This window comes from Castanea sativa, chromosome 12 (genome assembly GCF_040712315.1).
Source record: "Castanea sativa cultivar Marrone di Chiusa Pesio chromosome 12, ASM4071231v1".
Lineage (NCBI taxonomy): Eukaryota > Viridiplantae > Streptophyta > Magnoliopsida > Fagales > Fagaceae > Castanea > Castanea sativa.
In genome coordinates, this window is record NC_134024.1 from 7,501,684 (window position 1) to 7,523,947 (window position 22,264).

At 32.9% G+C, this 22,264-nt stretch overlaps 2 protein-coding genes across 7 annotated transcripts; both read left to right on the forward strand.

The window, feature by feature from the left end:
• The first annotated feature begins 3,045 nt into the window (after positions 1-3,045).
• On the forward strand, positions 3,046-9,193 carry LOC142618689 (GDSL esterase/lipase At4g10955-like). 6 transcript variants are annotated; one of them, XM_075791681.1, is made up of 5 exons: positions 3,063-3,198; positions 3,927-3,981; positions 6,831-6,934; positions 7,957-8,777; positions 8,957-9,193. In XM_075791681.1, the coding sequence occupies exons 3-5, from the start codon at positions 6,849-6,851 to the stop codon at positions 9,004-9,006; spliced, it is 957 nt and encodes a 318-aa protein (XP_075647796.1). In that variant the 5' UTR covers positions 3,063-3,198; positions 3,927-3,981; positions 6,831-6,848; the 3' UTR covers positions 9,007-9,193. The 6 variants fall into 6 exon arrangements, with proteins under 6 accessions (XP_075647791.1, XP_075647796.1, XP_075647790.1 ...); XM_075791676.1 differs by having other exon boundaries at positions 3,046-3,189; positions 7,957-9,193; XM_075791675.1 differs by having other exon boundaries at positions 7,957-9,193.
• Positions 9,194-19,410: 10,217 nt separating this feature from the next.
• Positions 19,411-20,834, forward strand: LOC142621303 (GDSL esterase/lipase At4g10955-like). Its single transcript, XM_075794621.1, has 2 exons — positions 19,411-19,537; positions 19,641-20,834. The coding sequence occupies exons 1-2, from the start codon at positions 19,476-19,478 to the stop codon at positions 20,614-20,616; spliced, it is 1,038 nt and encodes a 345-aa protein (XP_075650736.1). The 5' UTR covers positions 19,411-19,475; the 3' UTR covers positions 20,617-20,834.
• The last annotated feature ends 1,430 nt before the right edge of the window (positions 20,835-22,264 follow it).

Below are 22,264 nucleotides of genomic sequence, written 5' to 3' on the forward strand. Positions count from 1 at the left end.
AATCTCATACAATTCATTTAAAATTAATGAGTAATTGCCCTAAAGATTACATTTGTATATGCATAGTCTTCATGTTTAGGAAAAATTTATTTAAATTTGCTGAACTGAAGTGAATCGAAATGCAATGTTAACATGGCTCAATATAAGCGTAACAACAATAAATACTATGCTTAAGAATTTATAGATATTCCGAGTTTGAGATCTATATTTTCTTTAATGAATTTAGATTTAGAATAGATGCTTTCAACTCAAACCTATCTTCTCCCATTATGTAAGTGCGCAAAAATGGACTAAATGCACCGAATGGATAGAAGTGAACTAAAATGGATCACATGACCAAAGTGGAAAGAATGGGACCAAGGGCGGCCCAACAAATTTGATGTGGTTGGTTGCGATGACACACGCGAGCCACCCTTTTTTTTTTTTCTAAAAAATAATAATAACTAGTGTACAATAAATACTATGCTTAAGAATTTATAGATATTCTGAGTTTGAGATCTATATTTTCTTTAATGAATTTAGATTTAGAATAGGTGCTCTCAACCCAAACCTGTCTTCTCCCATTATGTAAGTGCACAAAAACGGACTAAATGCACCGAATGGATAGAAGTGAACTAAAATGGATCGAATGACCAAAGTGGACAGAATGGGACCAAGGGCGGCCCAACAAATTCGATGTGGTCGGTTATGATAACACACGTGAGCCGCCCTTTTTTTCTTTCTAAAAAAAAAAAAATAACTAGTGTTTAATATCATAATTTGTTTATAACAAAAATATATTCCTTTTATTTTGTAATATGCTTTTTTTTGTGTGGAAAAATGCTAAAACTATAACAAATTTTACTACAAAAATACTTACAAATGATATAGCAATGATGTGATTAGTGACACTTCAAGAAGATAATAAACAAGTATTTGAGTGAATGATGTTAATGATATGATAAATTTTATAACATGATACTTACAAATATGTATCATCAATCACAAAAAGTAATTCAAAAATGTATTTAATAGGTTGTTGACATACACAAATCATATTAATTGTCACATCAATTTGTAAATGATTTGAAGTAAACCTTATAGCATTTGTAAGTGCACAATTTGTACCTGGACCCAAAAACAAGTGATGGGTGCAGGCCCAAAGAGCCTTAAACAATGAAATTTGTAGAGTATGGGTTTGAAACCTAGGTTTGGGATGTTGGAAGTTGATAAACAGGCTAGAATGCCGCAATCTATGCAAGTGATAGATGAATATGACAAGAAAACCCTCCTTGGACATAAGCCGAGGACAATTTGTATAGTCTTTCTTTCTCTAAGCAAAATATTACAATTTTTAGTTTCCAAAAAAGAAGCTTCTCCTCTTTCTTTCCTCTCTCGTCTTCTTATATCTTTCTTCTTCTTCCCTGTTTCATTCACGTGTAACACAAATCTTCCTCCAAGATACTTGTCCCATCCACCACCTTCTTAAAGTCTTCAAACAATAGTTGGAAGGCTGAATTCTACTGTTCAGAGGTCATATCTCCATTAATGCAGCTAGGAAGGTAGATGCAGGGCCTTCAATGCAGTGGTAGCAGCTTTTTCATCAGATATTTCTCACACGTTCTTACTTCTAAAAGGTGCTTGGATCACACCTTTACCCCCACAGATCCTCTAGAATTCTACCTCTTTACCGTTTAGTAAGTCCCAGGACCTTTGCTAGGCCTGTCCGAGGAGATACTCCTCCTCGGACAACTCCTCAGACCATTTATAGTGTGGACTAACCTATGGGCTTAGAGACCTTGATTGAACAGATTTGTGTCAACTAATCAAACCCAAAGCCCAAACGTATATTCAAACACTTTTACCCCCCACAGTACTTATAGCATTTTCCCATTGAATCATCTCTTGTAATTATTGACATATATATATTTGTAAGACCCATGTATTTAAAATTGTATTATTTCTAACATTACTCAATTCTTTAGGACTTCTTAAAAGTAGAAAAAAATGTAAAACTTTTTTTTCCTAGATCTCCAAAAAAATATATTAATTTTGCCCCAAAATTTGGGGACTTTTCTCTAGTAGGGGGTCTTAGATGATGGTCTAAGTGGCTTAGGCCTAGGGCTGGCCCTATATAGGATTGAAGTTGACCGAATAGAATTGAATAAGACCAAATTGAACCGAATGATTGAAGTGGAACAAATAAGATTGAAGTGGACCAAATAAGACCAACGTAGACCGAATAGAACCAAAATGGATTGAATTGGGCCATATAGGATCAAATTGGACTGAATAAGACATAATGGACTGAGTAAGACCAAAGTATAAGAGCGAAGTGGACCAAAGTAGACCGAATGGAATCGAAGTAGATTGAATAGCACTGAATAAGACCAAAGAAGAACAAGACCGAAGTATATTGAATAAGATCAAAGTGGACTGAATAGGACCGAAGTGGATTCAATAGGACCGAATAAGACCAAAGTACGAATAATGGACCGAATAAGATCGAAGTAGACCGAATTAGACTAAAGTGGATTGAATAGGACCGAATAAGACCAAAGTGGACCAAATAGAACCGAAGTGGATAGTTTGGAACCAAGGTGGACTGAATAGAACCGAAGTGGACTGAATAAGGCTTTGTTTGTTGTTGTTGTTGTTTGTATTGTGTAAAAGTAATGTCATCTTTGGGGTAAAAAAAAAAAAAAAAGAGGCTTTACAAAATTGTACGAGAAATCAACAAAATAAGCTTTGTCGAAAATTCCTAATGAACTCTCTTAATTTTCGAGTTCGATACAGCCAAATGAGGTCTTAATTTTTGAAAATTTTGAATATTGGTGATATAATAATACAAATCATTCTACATTAATTTGAGTTCTTTGTAATGATTTGCAGGCCACTCGTGCTGACCTGATGAGGTTTAGGCCGAGGTTATGCAGCATGTGTTGTTGACTTCTTGTCGTGTTGATCATGGCACAGAATACGCGGTGACACTCTGACTTTTCTAAACTGGTTGTTGACTTTTGAACTTTACGTTTACAAAGAAATACTGGGAAAAATAAAATAAATGACAACCTGTGTTTATCAATTGACAATTGCAAGTTTGCAACTTCCTCTGGTAGTGCCACTCACGAATCCTTATTGTTTAAGGCTTAAGAAGGCTGCTCAAAAAGTTGAAGAAGTTTAACAGTATTGTTTGAGGCCGTTTCTTCTGTACGTATGGTACAGTTCTTTTATTATTGGTGTTATTGATTTTTATTTTTATTTTTTGGGTGTATTATTTTTTTTAACAATAAATGGGAGATGGGTATTCGAATCCCAAGTCCTCCCCATAAGGTGAATCGAGCAACTGTCACTAAGTTACAAGGCTCTTGGCTCTCATGAGAGTTATTTGATTGCTGTGATTTGGGTTTTGGTTCTTTGTATCAGCTCTACTAAAATTTTGATTGCCTTATATGTTCTTGTGTTCTTTTGGTCATGAGGTAATGCAGGAGTTAACCTTTTAAATGGTCAAGATTTTATTGCTTTTATCTCTAACTAGTTTTAAATTTAATAGAAGTATTTGGCACTGAGGGAGGCATGAACTCAAATCTTGTTTTTGCTTTCTTTTTTCCATTTTATCCTTATCTTTTAAATACGTTTTGAGGTTCTTCAAGTTGTATTTATGAAGTTAAGTATATAGAGAGGGAATATTGTGAAAACCATTTCCAATAAAATTGAGAGAACGCTAAGAGTAGCCTTATATTAATTTGGCCGTGCATGCCTTAAAAAGATACTGGGGGTAGGCAGTAACTTGGGTGGAAATGGAGTGGGACTGAGGGAGGTAAAGTCAAACTACTATATTTTAAGTATCAATTGAGCAAAGTTACTGAAGTGCTGAACGATTGTTACAATATAAATTTTTTTAATGAAACCTTATCGTTGAAATCTCTCTCTCTCTGCAAGTACAGGATGAGCCACAGATGGGTGAAGGGCTTCAATGACAATGTTTGACATATTTTACAGGTTGGTTCCTTTTTTTCTTATTATTGAAGTGCAAAAATGTTTCAATTTCAGATGAAATGAGAGTTTCCTTGCTAACTGTTTTAAGGTACTATTGTCATGCTTTTGATATGGACTAATAAAAAATTGATTTACATGATAGTTATATTTGCTTTGCTAACAATTGATGCTTTTGTGTCTTATTTTTAACAATATGCATCGCTCAGTTGTTTTTGAGAGAATATTGAATTTCTCATTTATGCTTGTAAAGTCAACATCCATTTGATAGACAAGATAGGGTGGGAGGAGAGAAGAATTTATGGTTTAAATTCTTCAAACCTTTTGGACCTCACGGAGGCTATGTCACCTCACCCTATATGAGTAAATGATTTCATTAAGGCTGCAGTACAGAGAACTCTAGCCTGGCCTGGATCTGCTCTATAAGTTGTTAGCTATTTAATTTCTCATTTTCAAGTTTGAGGTTCTGAGTTGGGTGATATACCATGCCTGTTTTTGTATGTTTGATATTTTGGAATCTGCTTGAATGGACAGGGTTGAATGTAAATGGCATGCACAGCCATAATGTTAAGACTCTGTATAGATGTTGTAATTGGATTAATAACAAGCTATTGGATTGATTGCAACTGATTAGGATCTGTTGTATAGATAAGCTGGTACAGTTAGGATTCGGTTGAGGGAAGTTAGTTAGGTTGGTTAGTTATAACAACTAACTGAAAGTAACTGCCAGAAGCTATAGAATTAGCTATTAAAGGACTTGTATCTTGTACATCAGATTCATAACAGAAATAACAGAAGTTTCATTGTTCTTGATTCTCTAATTCTTCTCTATATCTCTTCTCTATCTTAAGGAGGACTGGTTCCCTTGAAGCAACCACTCATAATTCCCTATTCCACCATTAATTCCCACCTAGAAGCTTAACACATAAACCAGACTAGTAGGTTTCTTTTATTATGACATGGATTGGGTAGAAGCTAAAATGGAGTTGATAGTAAGAAAAGACAGTAAGCTCTTCAACAGTTTAATGGCAAAGCAAGATTTTTCAGTGGAATGCCACGGTTTCCTTACAACCAAATTGAATCAGAGAAACACATGTTTTCCTGATATCTGCTTAATAAAGTACAGAACATAGTTGAGATTCAGCTGACATGAAGTCCATGCCTTTGTGTATTACTAGTGGATGTCCCGCGCGATGCGCGTGTTCGTTATTAGTTATTTTATAACACTAATATGTGTTTAATGTTTGTGAAATTAATTTCGATTATGTATTATACGTCACTAAAATAATGAATGAAAAAAATTGTAACACAATAAATCCATAAGTAACCATAATTGATTAGACTCTAAAAATGACACTATATGCCCTTTTTTGTTTGATCAGGTGTACTTGTATATTTAGTTCTTACATTTGACCGTTTCCAATATAAAATTTTCTATTATTTCCTTTTCTTTTTCTTAGAAGTATTTTTAAGGTTTATAATTTCTAATTCGCAAAACTAAATATACATGCCAAGAGATTAAAAATAAAATAATAATTGAACATGAAAATATAAACTTATACTATTTCATAAACTTATACTATGCCAAGAGTTTAATTTTACTTACATCTAAGTACCTTAATCAATTACAAAGATTAAACACTTTCCAAAATATAAATAAAGACAAAAAACACATACCTTTTAGAAACCCCATATGTTGTTAAAGCATTGTATCAAGCTTTGATAGTGTTGTTAAGAAGTTTAGATCATATGCACTTGAAGCCAAAGCCAATTTCATGCTCTTGTTGACACTAATTTCTTACTCTTTGGGTCCGTTTGGATAGAGCTTATTCTTTAAAACCGAAAACACCGTAAAGAAAATAATTTTTAAATGTGTGAATAGTATTGTGGGACCCATTTTTAATATTTTTTTCTAAATAAAGTGCTTGTGGGTCCCATGAACAGTGCGTAAACAGTGCGTGAACAGTAAAATTGGTCTCCCGCACAGTAAAATACCGTGCATGAACAGTACCGGTTACTGTTCATGCACGTTAAAAAAAAAAAAAACGCAGAAAATTCTCAGCAAAACGCAAACGCAGCGTATCCAAACATAGCTTTTGTCTCTCTATCTCTCTAGTCTTATTTTTCTTTTGGCCTTTTGATATTTTGTGAAACTGGTATATATAAAAGAACATGAAAACTAACATTGAATGGAGAAAACTTTTTATTTTTTAAATTAATGAAATTAAAAGTGGAAGAATTCAAGAAGTTGGAAAAGGGAGTAGAACCAAATCTTTTAATTTTCTGCATTTATGGCTTAAACTAATCATTGATAAGAAGGTGGGAGGTGAAAAATTAAAGGAAAAAGTACTCATACAAAGCGCCACATGGCAGAACCTCATGCATTTCTGCATGAGGTCTCTGCTTTTATATATATATTGATTGGTGTATGCAATGCCATAGACAGGAAGATGGAAATTTTGATTCACTATGCATGAGATTTGTGCATAAATGACTTGAGAAATGACCAAATCTTCAATGTGTAGTCATGTTTTAACATGATCCTGTCAAGTGTGACACAGTACGGAAGTACTGTTGTTTTACAATGCGTATCACATACTTCAAATGAAGTGAAAAAAAGGTTGTGCTTTCTTGCTTGTACAACATAATGCTTTAATATTCAAATAAATTCTGCCCTTCATTCTAAATTCAAAATATAAGGAAAAAACATAAAAGGGACATTGGTAATGTTTGACTTGGTGCTTATTAAACGTGTTATATTCATTTAATATCTGACTCATACATATTCAATTATGTTGCACATCAATTGGCTCCATGAACAATTTAATCATGGGCTTTTGCTTCTTCCATGGCAGCTTATTTTAAAGGAAGTCATGAAGAAAGGAACAGAAGGAGTAATGCCCTCAGAGAGGGAAGTTTTCAGCCTTTCAGGGCCAGTACATCTCACAGCTGTTGACTGGTAAGACCATTAACTAATACTTCACTAACAGGGTGTAATCAATTGCTATGGAATTCCATTCAGCAAAAAGAAAGAAAAAATTGCAAGGGAATTCCAATGCATCCAAAGTATAACATGTTCACTTTGACCACTGGTAAAAACTCTCTTAAATGAACGCAGTGCTTTTGAGTCTACAATGTTAGGTCAAGAATTATCAAAATTGGATTACATACTTTTCTGTTGCTGTCTTGTTCACAATAGTTCATTAACGTGGCCAAAATGGCATACATTGTTCATGGTTTCAATTTTTAGAAGAATTTGAACATGCAGTGCAAGGCCAGTGTTTTATTTTAAAGCACTAAACGGACTAAAAATCTGTATTGCCACACACACAACCTAGTGGTTCGATATTATTGGCAACTCCCCAAAGAGAATAGATTATTGGTTTTGCTCTTAGACTCTTAGTGACTCACAATTAATAATTAGGATAGAACCAGCATGCAGAAATATTTTTATTTTTTTAAACTTATAACATAGAGTTTCTTGATCATTTTAATGTTGATTGTTTGTGTTTGGTGTGATAAAAACAGATTACTCTTGTTAAGTCCACCATAGGCCACTTTCACTGCCAACCACTAACGGTTTGCTGCCTCAGCAAGTTGTGTAACTAGACTTATTCTTTGGCTTAAGCAGCACAAGAGTCTAATCTTTCTCTTCTTCTTTTGATTCCTTCCCCCCTTTAGTTGTCCCCTGAAATTCATTTCTGAGTAAAAAGTTGGACATGTTTTGCTGGGTTGATGTTAAATTCTGGTGCATTGTTTTAACTCACTGGGATTTTCACATTTTGGCCAATGAAAAATGATGGGAGTACAACTCCCATTAAATAGACTGGTTATACCAGATGCATCTCATAGGCAGTTGTTATTGTCTAATGTAATTTATTCTTTCCAAACTAGTTGATTTGTGGCTTCTGTCCTTGAAATTGTACTTATTAACAAGTAAACTTCAGTAGATATTTTTCTGTTCTTACAATCTCCTTGCAGGAACAACATACATCAGCGAAGATCTATTGCAGCTAGCTTGGTTCAAGGAGTGTACATTCTTGAACGTGATCGCCAACAGAATCGCCATGGATCTCAAGCTCTTGCTCTACCTTGGTGGGACTACTTCCATTTCCAATTAAATCATATGCTCATAGATGATGACGACTTATCCATATTTGGTGCCATTTATGAATACAAATACCCATCTGCTCCAAACATTCCACAATATGTCATTGCCTTCCGTGGCACAATCACCAAATCAGACACAAGGTTACAGGACCTCAAGTTAGACCTCCAGTGCGTCCGTAACAATCTTCACCAGAGTTCCCGGTTTCAACTTGCAATGCATTATATTCACAACATAGTTGCTTCATCTAAAGGTGCAAGTGTGTGGTTGGCTGGACATTCTCTGGGGTCAGCTATGGCATTGCTTGCAGGAAAGAACATGGCCAAGATAGGTTATTTCCTTGAAACATATCTTTTAAATCCACCATTCTTATCCATCCCCATAGAGGGGGGGTTCAAGGATGAAAGAGTGAAGCTTGGAATCCGCTTTGCAAGCAGTGTTGTGAAAGCAGGCCTCAGCCTTACTGTAAATGATCGCCAACATCATAAAGCTCAATCACACGATCCTTTTGTAATGTTATCTGCCTGGGTCCCTTACCTTTTTGTGAACCCAGCTGATCCTATTTGTTCAGAATATATTGGATACTTTGAACACAGGAAGAAGATGGAGGAGATTGGAGCAGGAAAACTTGAGAAGGTTGCAACAAGAAATTCCATGAGGAATCTACTCTCCAGTGCATTGAGAATGGATTCAGGTTTAGAAGCACTGCATCTCCTTCCTTCAGCATATCTGACCATTAATAGGGGTCAATTCCCAGATTTTAAATGTGCTCATGGAATTCACCAGTGGTGGAATCCTTATTTTCCCTGTCAATCTATGCTTTATAAGTACAACACAGCTTGAATTGAATGAAGCAGTGTTTTTTGTGAACAGGCCCAAAAGACTACCCAATACAGCCCCCCAAATCTGTAGAGGCAGAATGAGTCTTGGCAACGCTTCAGTCTGACCCAGAAGTGGCTTTAGGGATGCTTCTTATGCTTGATATGTTGTTTATTTGCTTTTTAACATGTGTGGAGCTTTCCAAAATAAGATTGTCACAGTTTTTTTTTTGTTGTGTGTCTGTGAATAAAAGCGGCTGAGTATTTATGTGATGCTTAAACTTTATAAGTATCTGTACACTTTGTGAACAAAAGATGGAGAGGCTCCCCCACCAGGCCTCAATAGCACAAGAATTACAGACATAATCTGCTAAGGCTAAAGCAGCCAGGTTACAACCTTTGTCTACAAGAGAAAATTCACAGCTTCCAAATTAGCAGTAGCCCATCTTCACATCCTGAAATAGAATATTGCAGGATTCAAGTTGGACAGAATTTGAATTGAAAGCTGTGATTGCCACACTCATATGGTTCACAAGTTACACATCCATAATTCCTTTTTGTTGGCATAAGTGTAGAGCTGTCAAGAAGCCATCAAAGTGAGCTTGCAACCTCCCTGACAACATCCACTCTTTCTGCTACGAAGATTCCTTTGAAATTGTTGATAATATCATTTTCATCGACCACCAGTATCATCACTTTATGGCACCCCAATTATAGACGGTCACCCACACACCATATAGACGGTCACCATTTGAAAGGCTACGGCGAAAACTGAATTTGAGTCCTATATATTTAAATATGACTTTAAAAAAAATTACTTAAACTCTATTATCTTGTTTTAGATGCAAAATTAATAATTAACATGAACCACATATATATATATATATTTTTTGGAGAAAGTTTATAAACAAAAAATTGACAAAACTTTCACACATGCTAATATGGCAGATTGATAGTGGTAATTAAAAAATTGATGTCAGTGATGAACATAGATGAGGACTAGTAAAAGTTTATTAACTCAACTATTGTTGAAAAATGTTGTGGAATTTTGTCCATTTTTTTTTTGAGATGTATTACATTCATAATATTTTCACAACAAAGCTTAAGTGTTAAGTTGTCACTGGTTCTAATTTGAATTCACTATTGAAATTATTTTTTGCCTTACCAATATCAGCTAGTAACAATCTGACATTTAGAATTTGTTGTGAAAAATATTATGAACATATCATTTTTATTTTCTTTTTTTTGAAAAAAAAAATTATTAATTGGCTAATATACGGGCTTAATTAATACTATTACAATGAACAAAAAACTAGGTTAAAATTTTGAGGCCTTTTTATTACTTTGGGACTTAAACAACCATCTCATTTGCCTATACAATATAACTGCTCTGATCTCATGCCTCAACAAGTGTAAAATTTGTAAATTTGTTGTCAAATTCCTTGTGCATCACTTTCTCAAGTCCTCCCTAATCAGAAAGTTGATGGAGATCTTAGAGCATGTGGTTTTTATTACTTTTGTAAGATTGAATTGCGCACGTATGCATAATGCATCATATCTTTCTTAAATTGTCTTTCCATAATTCGTATGTGCTAACATTTGCATATTTTTTCAGAAACAAGAGGTTTATCAACAAAAAAAAAATTCAGAAACAAGAGGAATTAATAAAATAAAATAAACGCTGTGAGGAAAAATTTTTGTGTACTTCTTCAATTACTATTTAGATTTATCAAATTATAGTATTGAGTCTATTGACTTTGTTACATAACATATCTTGTAAAAAAAAAAAAAAAGACTTTTCAAAATGTGTCTTCAAAAATTTTTACAATAGAAATGAATAAAAAAAAGACTAAAAGAAATTATATAAATAGTTATTGATACTTCGATCCGGGGGGGAAATTTTCTGGTTCACTGTGTCAATCGCCATTAAAAAATAGCATAGTCCTTTTCGTATTGGTATTATATATTTGGAAAAGATACGAATGTTTCCCTTCTTCAAGTTACTTATTATATATTTGGAAAGTGGGCCGTAAGTCCCGTTGGAGCTTTCACATTTAAGTTCATTTCTGTCCAATGATTAATTTGTTATTATCTCAGTGAGGGCCAACTAAAAAGCCGATATTTTATTTTGCTAGTTTGCTAAAGATGGCAAATTTTGTCATCCAAGGGAATTTTTTTGGGGTAAACCGCAAATTACCAGAAAGTTTGGGGGTGTTTGAATTTTACATCCTGAAATTTTAGAATTTAAAATTTATCTCTTGAAATTTGAGGGTGTTTGAATTTTACACTATAACATTTCAGAATTTAAATTTTACCTCTTAAAATTTGGGAGTGTTTGGATTTTATACCCCTAAATTCAGAAACTTTAGGGTATAAAATCTAAATACTCCCAAACTTTAAGGGGTAAAATCAAAACACTTCTAAAATTTTTAGGGAATAAAAACTAAATTCTGAAACACTAGAGTGTAAAATCCAAACACTTCCAAATTAAACTTTAAGGAGTAAAATCTAAACACCTCCAAACTTTAAGGGTGTGATTTGCAATTTATTTATTTATTTTTTAATTTGAATAATAGTTTTGTCATCAATAAGTTTGAAATGTCACAAGATTAGCCAAAGTTGTGAAAACAACACAAAGTGTTTAAAAGGAAATTAGAGGAGAAATAATCTAACCGTGTGGAAAAAAATGGTGAGTGGAAAAATTCCAAGCTCTTCGGAATGCTTCCTTCCAAGCTGTTTCTGCCTAGTAATCATGTATGTAATGTTTCTATATATATAAGAAATGTATGACCACCGCGCACCTTTGGTGCGGTGGTTACTCCACAAGTATAAATGCTTGTAGGGTGTGGGGGGTAAGGGCTGAGGTTCAAGTCTCCAGGAGGGAGTTTCACACAAATATACACTTAGATTAAGCTAAAGTAGAAATTTTATCTTGTATCCAAAAGAAAAAAGAAAAAAAAGAAACGTATGTACTGTTAAATAAATCATCAATAATCATGTATATATTGTTATTAACCATTCAAATTCAACTGGGAAAAAAATTAAACCATTTGATTATACTAATTCAAACTAAGCTAATCCATGCATATATGCTATAGATTTATTTTAAATATTTAATAAGAAATGTTTAGGAAGGTAGTTTAAATTGTATAATTTTCTTGAAAAAAAAAAGAAGCTTAAATTGTATAACATGCGATTAAAAGAGAGAAAATAAATATAAATAGTTAAGACTAATATAATTAAGAATATGAACATATTTTATGAGTGAACTCTCACAAATATTCAATTATTCCAACTAATTTAAGTTCACAATTACATTTTATGTTATTGATTGCGTGTTTATTTAAATTTTCTTTTGTATTTTGCTATTTTTTTTTTAATTGTTACCAAGGTAAATAAAATCATATTTCAAATCAATTATTATGATATAATTTTTAGAAAAATAACAACATAAATATTTTTTTTTCATAAATAATCAATGCATTACCTAAAGATAATTTAGGGATGGCAATTCATGATAGTATTAGTATATATGTTGTAAGAACACGAAATTAAGTAGCCCAAGCCCACCAAAAACAGTGATGTTGGATTGCCTAAACTGAGCCCAAAACAATAGATATTTGTATAGAGAGTGGGATGAACAAGTGTGGGCTTCGCCTGAGGACACAGAGATAGGAAAGAAAGACCAAAAGCTTAAGGTTTTAGTATATGAATGGAGCTTTACAAGTTTGCCCGAGGACAAAGTTTTTGGTGGTAACAAATACTGTTCACTCTCTCTTAGCTACTATTCTTTTTGTTACCTCCCCTTCTCTCAATTCTTGCTAGATCTCCTTTATCTGAGAATCTTATTCCTTTATATACTCTATGGCATCCTGTATCCTAACCCTCCATCTTTAATTTTCCCAAATCTCCTTAGGACACTTGTCCCACTAAGCTCCTGGTGAAGGTGGTGGAAGGAACTGCTGAACTGTGGGTTCATTGTTCATGTCATTTCCTTATTAATGCAGTTGATAAAGCTATTGCCAACCATTCAATGCGGAGGAATAGGTGGTACTTTACAAGAAACGTACTACAAAGATCCCATTCAACCCTTGAGGCACCCCTCTGCACCCATTATATCCCCACGAGCACTCTGTCACTTTCCATTCTATCCTCGAACCATCTCACTCCTCGGGCCGTGGATGCTCCTTCCAGAGAAACAGCTAAAAGCTACGATGGTGCTTCTCATCTTCAATCCTCGAGTCCCTACATATATCATGTTATGCCATTTTTTGAAAGGTTTAAATCTATTATCATTTATTTCGAAAGTTGCTATATGGTGTAATATTCACAAAAGTTGTGCCAATTTTCAAGTTCACAGCATGATATAATTAATGCATATATATGCAAAAAAATAAAATAAAAAAGGGTTTGATTCACTAATATTCTCATATATAAATGTATACGAAAATGGGTTATGTAACCCCTCAAAATCATAAGCAATAAAAGTCTACCCAATCTAAACAATCCATAAAAATATTAAATAAAAGCAATCAGCAACCTAAAATCTCATCACGAATGTCTAAGCTTTAATCCATCAAAGATAAAAACAACCTCAAAAAAAATTCTCTAGTACAAGGTTTTATACCATAAAAATAATAATAAAATCCTCAGTTCTACATAATAATTCAAAACTGTTGTCTTCTAAGAATCTCTACTCCAATGATCCCTCTAATGTATCTATAAGGGAAATATAGGGGGGGAGGGGTGAGATAACTCAATAAGTGGAATTCACTAACATTGGGGTGTGGGAACAAACCTTTTAAATAAATAATTCTTATCACAAATTCATAACTTGTAACTCATCAATATTTTATCATTAAATATTTTATATAAAAAAAATATCTTTGTATTGTGAGCCATCATAATATACATATCAATACCATCATATAAACAGTTTTCTAGGCTTTTTTCGTGGTCAACGTTTACGCCCTGTTGACAGGGTTATGTTGTCTCCTTTTTGGGACTGAAACCTCATTTTCATCTCCTTTCTTAAGGGTATTTCCTTTGGAACTTAAAGGTGCACTTCCTTGCTAAGGAGCTTCCTTTTTGGATCCTAAATAGTATACTCTCCTGCTAAGGAGCTATCGAATGTGCACTGTTCCCTTTTTTGGGACCGTCTCTTGCTAAGGACTAGCTGTAATATGATTGTCTCTTACTAAGGACTAAACACAATATTGAGATTTTAATCATGATTTACCATAGGTTTTCAAAACATATTCAATATGCTCACAAAAATAATCCATTCATACTTCTCAAAAATATAAAGATATATTCACACATACAAATTTAAATAAATTTAGGTTCTCCCACAAGTTTTTCATAAAACGAATAGTCAATGTGCACATCAAACATAAATAAAATATCAATTTATATATAGAATATCAAAATATTTCTTTGATATAAAATAGTTTAATAATTAACACTGTTTTGGGAAAACCTCCAAAATTAGTAAACACCACTTACCTCTTATATGCAAAAATATGAAACCAACCTCCCTTGAATCACAACAAATCGGTAGAATTAGAACCTAGCAACACCAAAGATAGGTCCATCAATGCACAATTTCCCACTTAAAATCAATTTTTACACTTAAACAAGTTTATCCTAGACAATACTGATATATCCAAAATTCTTCATTTATTCACTTAACTATCCAATTCACTTTCAGCTTTGATAAGATTTTTGGCTTTACTTAATCAGATTTTCCATTAATGTAATCATAAATATTCATGAAACTTCAATATAGCTGAATGATAGATATTTGATCAATCCAGTATACAATCGAATCTAATATTATCTCTTAATTTATCAATCCCATAGCTAACCCATTATTCCCTTGATGCCGCAAAACTTAAAGATATTGCTAGTCAAATTTCAACAATGGCAGTGTGTGGATGGCAAATTGGTTAACTTATATAATATATAATTTCTTATTCCTACGTTATATGGCTAACAAGATATTTTAGGCTTGAAAAGCATTGCTTCCTTTTACAATAAATTAGAGATGAATACATGTCACTAGAAGGATGATAAAGAAGATAAATATCAACCATAAAGCAACATTTTCCCTTTCACGTGGTGACAAACTTGAATTGATAAGGTCCAAGCCTATTACTCTATTAGGTACAATTCTCAAAGCCTGTGGAGTATCCCTTTCCTGACATACAGCCATACGCACCATTCCTAATCTAATATAACAACAATTAGAAGAGCCATTTTTCTATTAATATAATGATAGATTAGGTTCATGACAATTGCTAACTATTGAATATTCAAACTTCCTAAATTTAGAGCATGAGAAAATCATACATGCAGTTTCCAAGCATAGCCGCATGGAAGAAAAGAAAACCTTAATCGTGTGTTGCGGCTGAAACAAAAGGAACCTTCTGTATATGCAAGTGTAACTTAAGAGGTAAAAGGTTAGGGTTTTTTCATTTATTTTTTAACTTATCAAGGCCCCCACACACACACACACACACACACACACTTATGTCATCTCATTTGGGCCTCTTATACCATAATAATTACCAGATTTAAATATCTTAGGCCAAAATCAATTAAATCTATTTAATTGTGAGCCTCCTTTTTAATTTACATATAAGAAAGAAATAAGTATTAAAATTATGGAGTGTTACAAGTGAAGCCTTATCATATATTCTTAACGTGAGTGCTTCCCTAATATAGCTAAGCCCTCTATTAATATAACTAGTAGATGTCCCGCGCGATGCGCATGTTTGTTATTAGTTATTTTATGATACTCATATGTGTTATAATGTTTAAAAAATTAATTTCAATTATGTATTAGACATCACTAAAATAATGAATGAAAAAAAATTGTAATACAATATATCCATAAGTAACAATAATTAGTAAGACTATAAAAATGTCACTATATGCCCTTTTTTGTTTGATCACGTGTACATGTATATTTAGTTTTTACATTTGACTATTTCCAATATAAATTTTTTTATTATTTCCCTTTTCTTTTTTTAGAAGTATTTATTTTTTTAAAAAGAAAACACGTGAACTTTTGAAGGCTAATCATCTAAGATTTAGGGTTTAGAATTTGTAATTCTTAAAACTAAATATATGTGCCAAGAGATTAGTGAGTTTACTTACATTTGAGTACCTTAATTACTTACAAAGATTAAACACTTTCCAAAAATATAAATAAAAACAAAAAACACATATCTTTTAGAAACCCCATATATATGTTGTGAAAACATTGTATTAAGCTTTGACAGTGTTGTTAAGGGGTTTAGAACATATGCACCTGAAACCAAAGGCAATTTCATACTCTTTTTTACACTAATTTCTCACTCTTTGTCTCTCTATCCCTCCAGTCCTATTTTTCTTTTGGCCTCTTGATGTTTTTGTGAAATTGGAATATATAAAAGAACATGAAAACTAACATTGAATGGAAAAAACCTTTCATTTATAAAATTAAAAGTGGAAGAGTTCAAGAAGATGGAAAAAGGAGTAGAACCAAATATTTTAATTTTCTACATTTATGGCTTAAACTAACCATTGATAAGAAGATGGGAGGTGAAAGGCTAAACGAAAAATTACTTATACAAAGCGACACATGGCAAAATCTCATGCACTTTTGAATGAGATCTCTACTTTTATATATATATATATATATATATATATATATATATATATATATATATGTTGATTGATTGATTTTAAAGGTAGGTAAGTAGTGCCTTCTCTTCTTTCATGCACGCTAGGTATACAAGCACTTGGGAATAGAATACATAATTTGTTGGTGTTAAACTCTGACCTTTTCTCGGTGTTTTTTTTTTTTTTTTTGGTATATAAATAAACAGAAAAAAGAAATGGCAACTTGTGTTTGTTAGCTGACAATTACAGTTCTCTTGTAGTGCCCACCTGATCAAGATACCTTATTGTTAGATGTCTCTCTCCGTGTGGACTACGTGAAAGAAAAGAAGTTGAGGAATTCAACAGCTCAAGAAATTTTCATTACTGAAATACACTGCAAGATAATGATAAATCTTTGCGATTCAATTGATAATGATAAGTCATTTGAGTGATATTTATAAGTTTCAGATAAACACACCCATGTAACAAAGGCAATACTTTTCATTGATATTGTTGCTCCTTTAGCATCCATTTTTTATTCTTTGCTTTCTCTTTTTCTCCTCTGATATTGATACATATATATATCTGTGTGCGCGCGCACGTATTAATGTGTCAAAATTGTGAAGTATATATATGAAGAGAATATTATGTGAATACCAGTTTCATAAAAACAAGAAAACACTGTATAGCTTCATCTTAATTTAGCTGTGCAAGCCTTAAAAAGATACTTATTGGTAAGCAAGACTTGGGTGGAAATGGATGGGACTGAGGGAGGTTAAACCCAGTACTATATATATTAATATATTTTAAGAATCAACTATAGGACAGATTTATTTTTTTGAAAATTGTGAAGTAGGTCAAATTACTGAAGTGCTAGTGGACAATATTTACAATATAATTTTGGTTGATGAAACCTTATATTTGAAAATCGCTCTGTCTCTGTCTCTGTCTCTCTCAAAGTACAGGATGAGCCTCATATGGGGGTGAAGGGCTTCAATGACATTGATAGACATTTTGTACTGGTTGGTTTCTTTTTCTTTTTCTTTTTCTTTTTTTGATGTGAGGTTGGTTTCTTTTTATCTTATTAATTTTACACTTAATTAAAGTGCAAAAAGTTTCGATTTCAGATTAAAATGAGAGTTTCCTTGCTGCATTTGAAGTACTATTGCTATGCTTCTGATCTGGACTACTAATCACGAATTGATTTACATCATAGTTTTAACTTATACTTGTTTTGGTTTTTGCTTCTATGCGTATCATTTTTAACATTATGCATAGCTCAGTTAAGTTTTGAGAGAATAGTCCACTGCTCATTAGCTCATTTTGTGCTTGTAAAGTCGATATCCTTTTGGCACATAAGATATGGTAGGGGATTAGAAATTTTTTAGTTTAAATTCTTAAAAACTTTGCGTTTTGACCTCACAGAGGCTGTGTCTCCTGAGATTTCATTGAGGCTGCAGTATTACAGTATAGAGAGGTCTGGCCTGGTCTATATCATCATTACAAGTCATTAGTTATTTAATCTCTCATTTTCAAGTGATGATGTGAGAATTACTATTCATTGGACATACGCATATGAGTGAAGATTCACATTGAATCATAATAATAATAAAAAGATTAAGTAATTAATATGACTATTTAATTGAAGTCTCCCTACACTGTAGACATAGGATTGATAGTGGCAACATGATCTGGGAAAATACCATCTGAGTCGGCTGATATTAAATATTTGCTATGTACATAATTGAATGTATAATGGCAATTGGCAATTGCAGGCTTAACGTAGACTAGTAGGTTTGTTTGATTATAAAGTAAGATTCTTCAAGTGGAATGCAAAGATTTCATTACAGCCTCATAGGATTTTCAGTGTTAGGCTAATTCCATGATAAAAATACATATGTTGTAATTTTGGATTGTGTACATTGTAATTTCTAAGGGTATGATTCGGAATGAGGACTAGAGCTTCTGTTTTGTGCAAGAATAAAAACTTCACTCAAGTGAAATCCAAAGATCAATGGAGCTAAAACGATGTTCATACAGAAAGTTTTCCTTCAATTAAGTAAAATTTTGGTAGTTAAGCCGTTGGGGGGGGTCTAATCTTGTAGCTTTCAATGCGTTAAATCAGAGAAACATGTATTTTCTGATATCTGCTATATAAAAGTACAGAACATAGTTGAGTCTGACATAAAGTTCATGCCTTTGCTTGTTTGCTGGTATTGACAATGACAAACGCAGGAAGATGGAAATTTCCATTCACCGTGTATGGGATTTGTGCTTAATAAATGACTTGAGAATTGACCAATATGGCAATACCCTATGCGAATTCATGTTTTAACCTGAGCTTGTCAAGTTTGATGCAGTAATGAAGCCCTGTTTTTTTAACAATGCGTATCACATACCGATTAACGTCAGGACCGTCAGGTCACAGGTGCAATATATTACTTAATTCTCTCACATAATTCTTTACTCTTTTACTTTTTAACTTTAATTTATTTTATTTTATTCAATAGTTGAGATTGAAAGTTGTTTTTTTTATCCTCAATCTCAACAATTAATAGCTACTGCACTAGATTTCAATTCATCACATATTTCAATTAAAGTAAAAAAAAAAAATCTAAAATATATAAAGTGAAAAAAGGTGGTTCTTTTTTGCTTATACACCATATATAATGTGTTAGTATTCGAATAAACTCTTCCCTACATTGAGAATCAGAATCCAAAATATAGGAGGAAAACAAAAATAGGACATTGGTAATGTTTAACTTGTTGCTTACTAAAGATGTCATATTCATTTAGTATCTGACTCATACATATTAAATTATGTTGAACGTCAATTTTGGCTCCATAAACATTTCAATCATGGTCTTTTGCTTCTCCAATGACAGTTGATTTCAAAGGATATCAAGAAGAGAGGAACATAAGGTGAAATGGCCTCTGCGGAGGAAATTTTCCACCTTTCAGGACCAATACATCTCACTGCTATTGACTGGTAAGTGGTAAGACCATTAACCAATATTTCATCAACAGGGTGTTATAATCTGTGTTTGTGGCTTCTTGAAATCCTAGTAATGTATTTTACAATCTGCTCGCAGGAACAACATATATCACCGAAGATCTGTTGCTGCCAGCTTGGTTAAAGGAGTGTACATGCTTGAAAATGATCGCAGGCAGAACCGCCATGGACCTCAAGCTCTTGCTCTACCATGGTGGGACTTCTTCCATTTCAAATTGGATCATATGCTCATAGATGATGTTGACTTATCCATATGCGGTGCCATTTATGAGTACAAATACCCATCTCCTGCTCTAAACATCCCACAATATGTTATTGCCTTTCGAGGAACAATCATGGAATCAGACACAGTGTCACGAGACTTCAAGTTAAACCTCCAGAGCATCCTTAACAAGCTTCACCGGAGTTCCCGGTTTCAACTTGCAATGCATTGTGTTCACAACACAGTTGCTTTGTCTCGAGGTGCAAGTGTGTGGTTAACTGGACATTCTCTGGGGTCAGCTATGGCATTGCTTGTAGGAAAGAACATGGCCAAGATAGGCTATTTCCTTGAAACTTATCTGTTTAATCCGCCATTCTTATCTCTCCCCATAGAAGGGGGGTTCAAGAATGAAACATTGAAGCTTGGGATCCGCTTTGCAAACAGTGTTGTCAAGGCAGGCCTCATGGTTGCTGTAAAAGGTTGCAAACATCATAAGGCTCAAGCATATGATCCTTTTGTAGTATTATCTCCATGGGTACCATACCTTTTTGTGAACCCGGATGATCCAATTTGTTCAGAATATATTGGGTACTTTGAACACAGGAAGAAGATGGAGGAGATTGGAGTCGGAAAAATTGAGAGGCTTGCAACAAAGAATTCCATGAGGAACCTATTCTCAAGTGTGTTGGGAATAAATTCACGTGCAGAAGCACTGCATCTCCTTCCTTCAGCATATCTGACTGTTAATAGGGGTCGGTTATCAGATTTTTATGGAGCTCATGGACTTCAACAGTGGTGGAATCCTTATTTTCCATGTGAAGCTATGTTTTATAAGTACAACACTACAACTTGAATTGAATGAGCTAGGCAGCGGTCATGCAAAATTATTTGCAAATAATTTTTAGTTCTCTTAAGCAGACCATCTAAATAATTACATTAAACTAAAAAAATGTCACACCTGATGATGAGTCTTTCTTTCACTTAGATGATCTAGAGTTTTATTGTGTATGTAGTAAGAGAAAGGAAAATAGACTCTGTTTTCTCATTTCTTATTTTCTCTAGATGTCAAAAATGGAGAGCAAAAGTGTGTGTTTTAATGAGTTACCAATGTATATTAAAGACGAAAATAAGAACCATTTCTATTGATAACAAACGCAATGCAAACTTGATGACAGGAAATGGGGATAGAGTTCTGGAAAGGGTTTTGTTTAGAGGTGGGAATGGGTAGGAAAATTGATCAAATGGTGATACGTAAGAAAATGAAGTGGGTTTTTGTTTTAAGGTTTATCCCTCATTGAGAATTTATAAAGCTTTGTGTGAGTTTATAAAGTAATATAATTACCAACAAATAAAATAATTGAGAGAATCTATGGACATGTGACTCTAGAATATGGAGTATGGATACATATGTAGTACTTGCTTGGTACACTAAAGAGTAGTGTGTTTGTTACACACAAACTATTTAACCCTTTAACAAAAGCTAAAAGTTGAAGCAATTAAGATAAAGTTCTTTACTATCCACAAGATTTGAGTCAATGTGGATCCCATCTCTTAAACCTTTTTTGCCCTCAAAATTGTCCAATAAGCCACCATTAAGAGCAATAGTGTACTTAGGGGGTAGCAATGCAAGTTTTTCTTCAAGCAACAGATTTTGTAAGGCACCCAATAGTCATGAACAGATCTATGATGAAATCCCATTTAATAGGCATAATTACTTGGAATCCATAAAAAAAGAAACCTCTTAAAAAAATTTATTAATGAAATTCTGAGCTCTGAATTTTCATTATATATATTGTGGACTAAAGTTACAAGTTCACACAATTTTTTTTTTATTGGATGTAAATTTTGACAAATCTACCATTGAAGTACATTTTTTTTTCTCTTACACAAATTTTTGAGTTCATAAGATATAATGCATATTTATAATTTACTATCCGACCATTATCCCATATTTGTATATAATTTTAAAGTGTTAAAACACATTCATAAAAAAAAAGTGTTAAAACACTTGAAACGTTTTATAGATAGATAATTATGGACCCCTTATCAACTTAACATTTTGTAAGTTTGAGAGTATAATGAGACTATGTATTAACAGTGAGTTTGTTAATAAGAATCTTATTCACTAGAAATTTATTAAGTACTGTAAAACTAGAACATATGTAGTTTAAAAATAGAAATGTGTGTCACTAAAAGTAGTTAGAAAATGTAAATTGTTAACATCAATATAATAATATTAAGAATATTATTGTATTGTTCAAATAATTAAAGTCACAAATATTTAATTATTTCAACTAACTTAAGTGCACAATTTCGTTTAATCTTCTTAATAGTATGTATTATTAACTTTTCTTTTAAATTTTTGTTAATTTTTTTCTATTGCAGACAAAATCAATTAAACATGAGCAAGAATACTACATTTTCAAATAATTTTGTTTTCTTCGATAATAATTATTAAAAATTAATTGTCTTTCATTTAAATTTTATAAAAATAACAATAT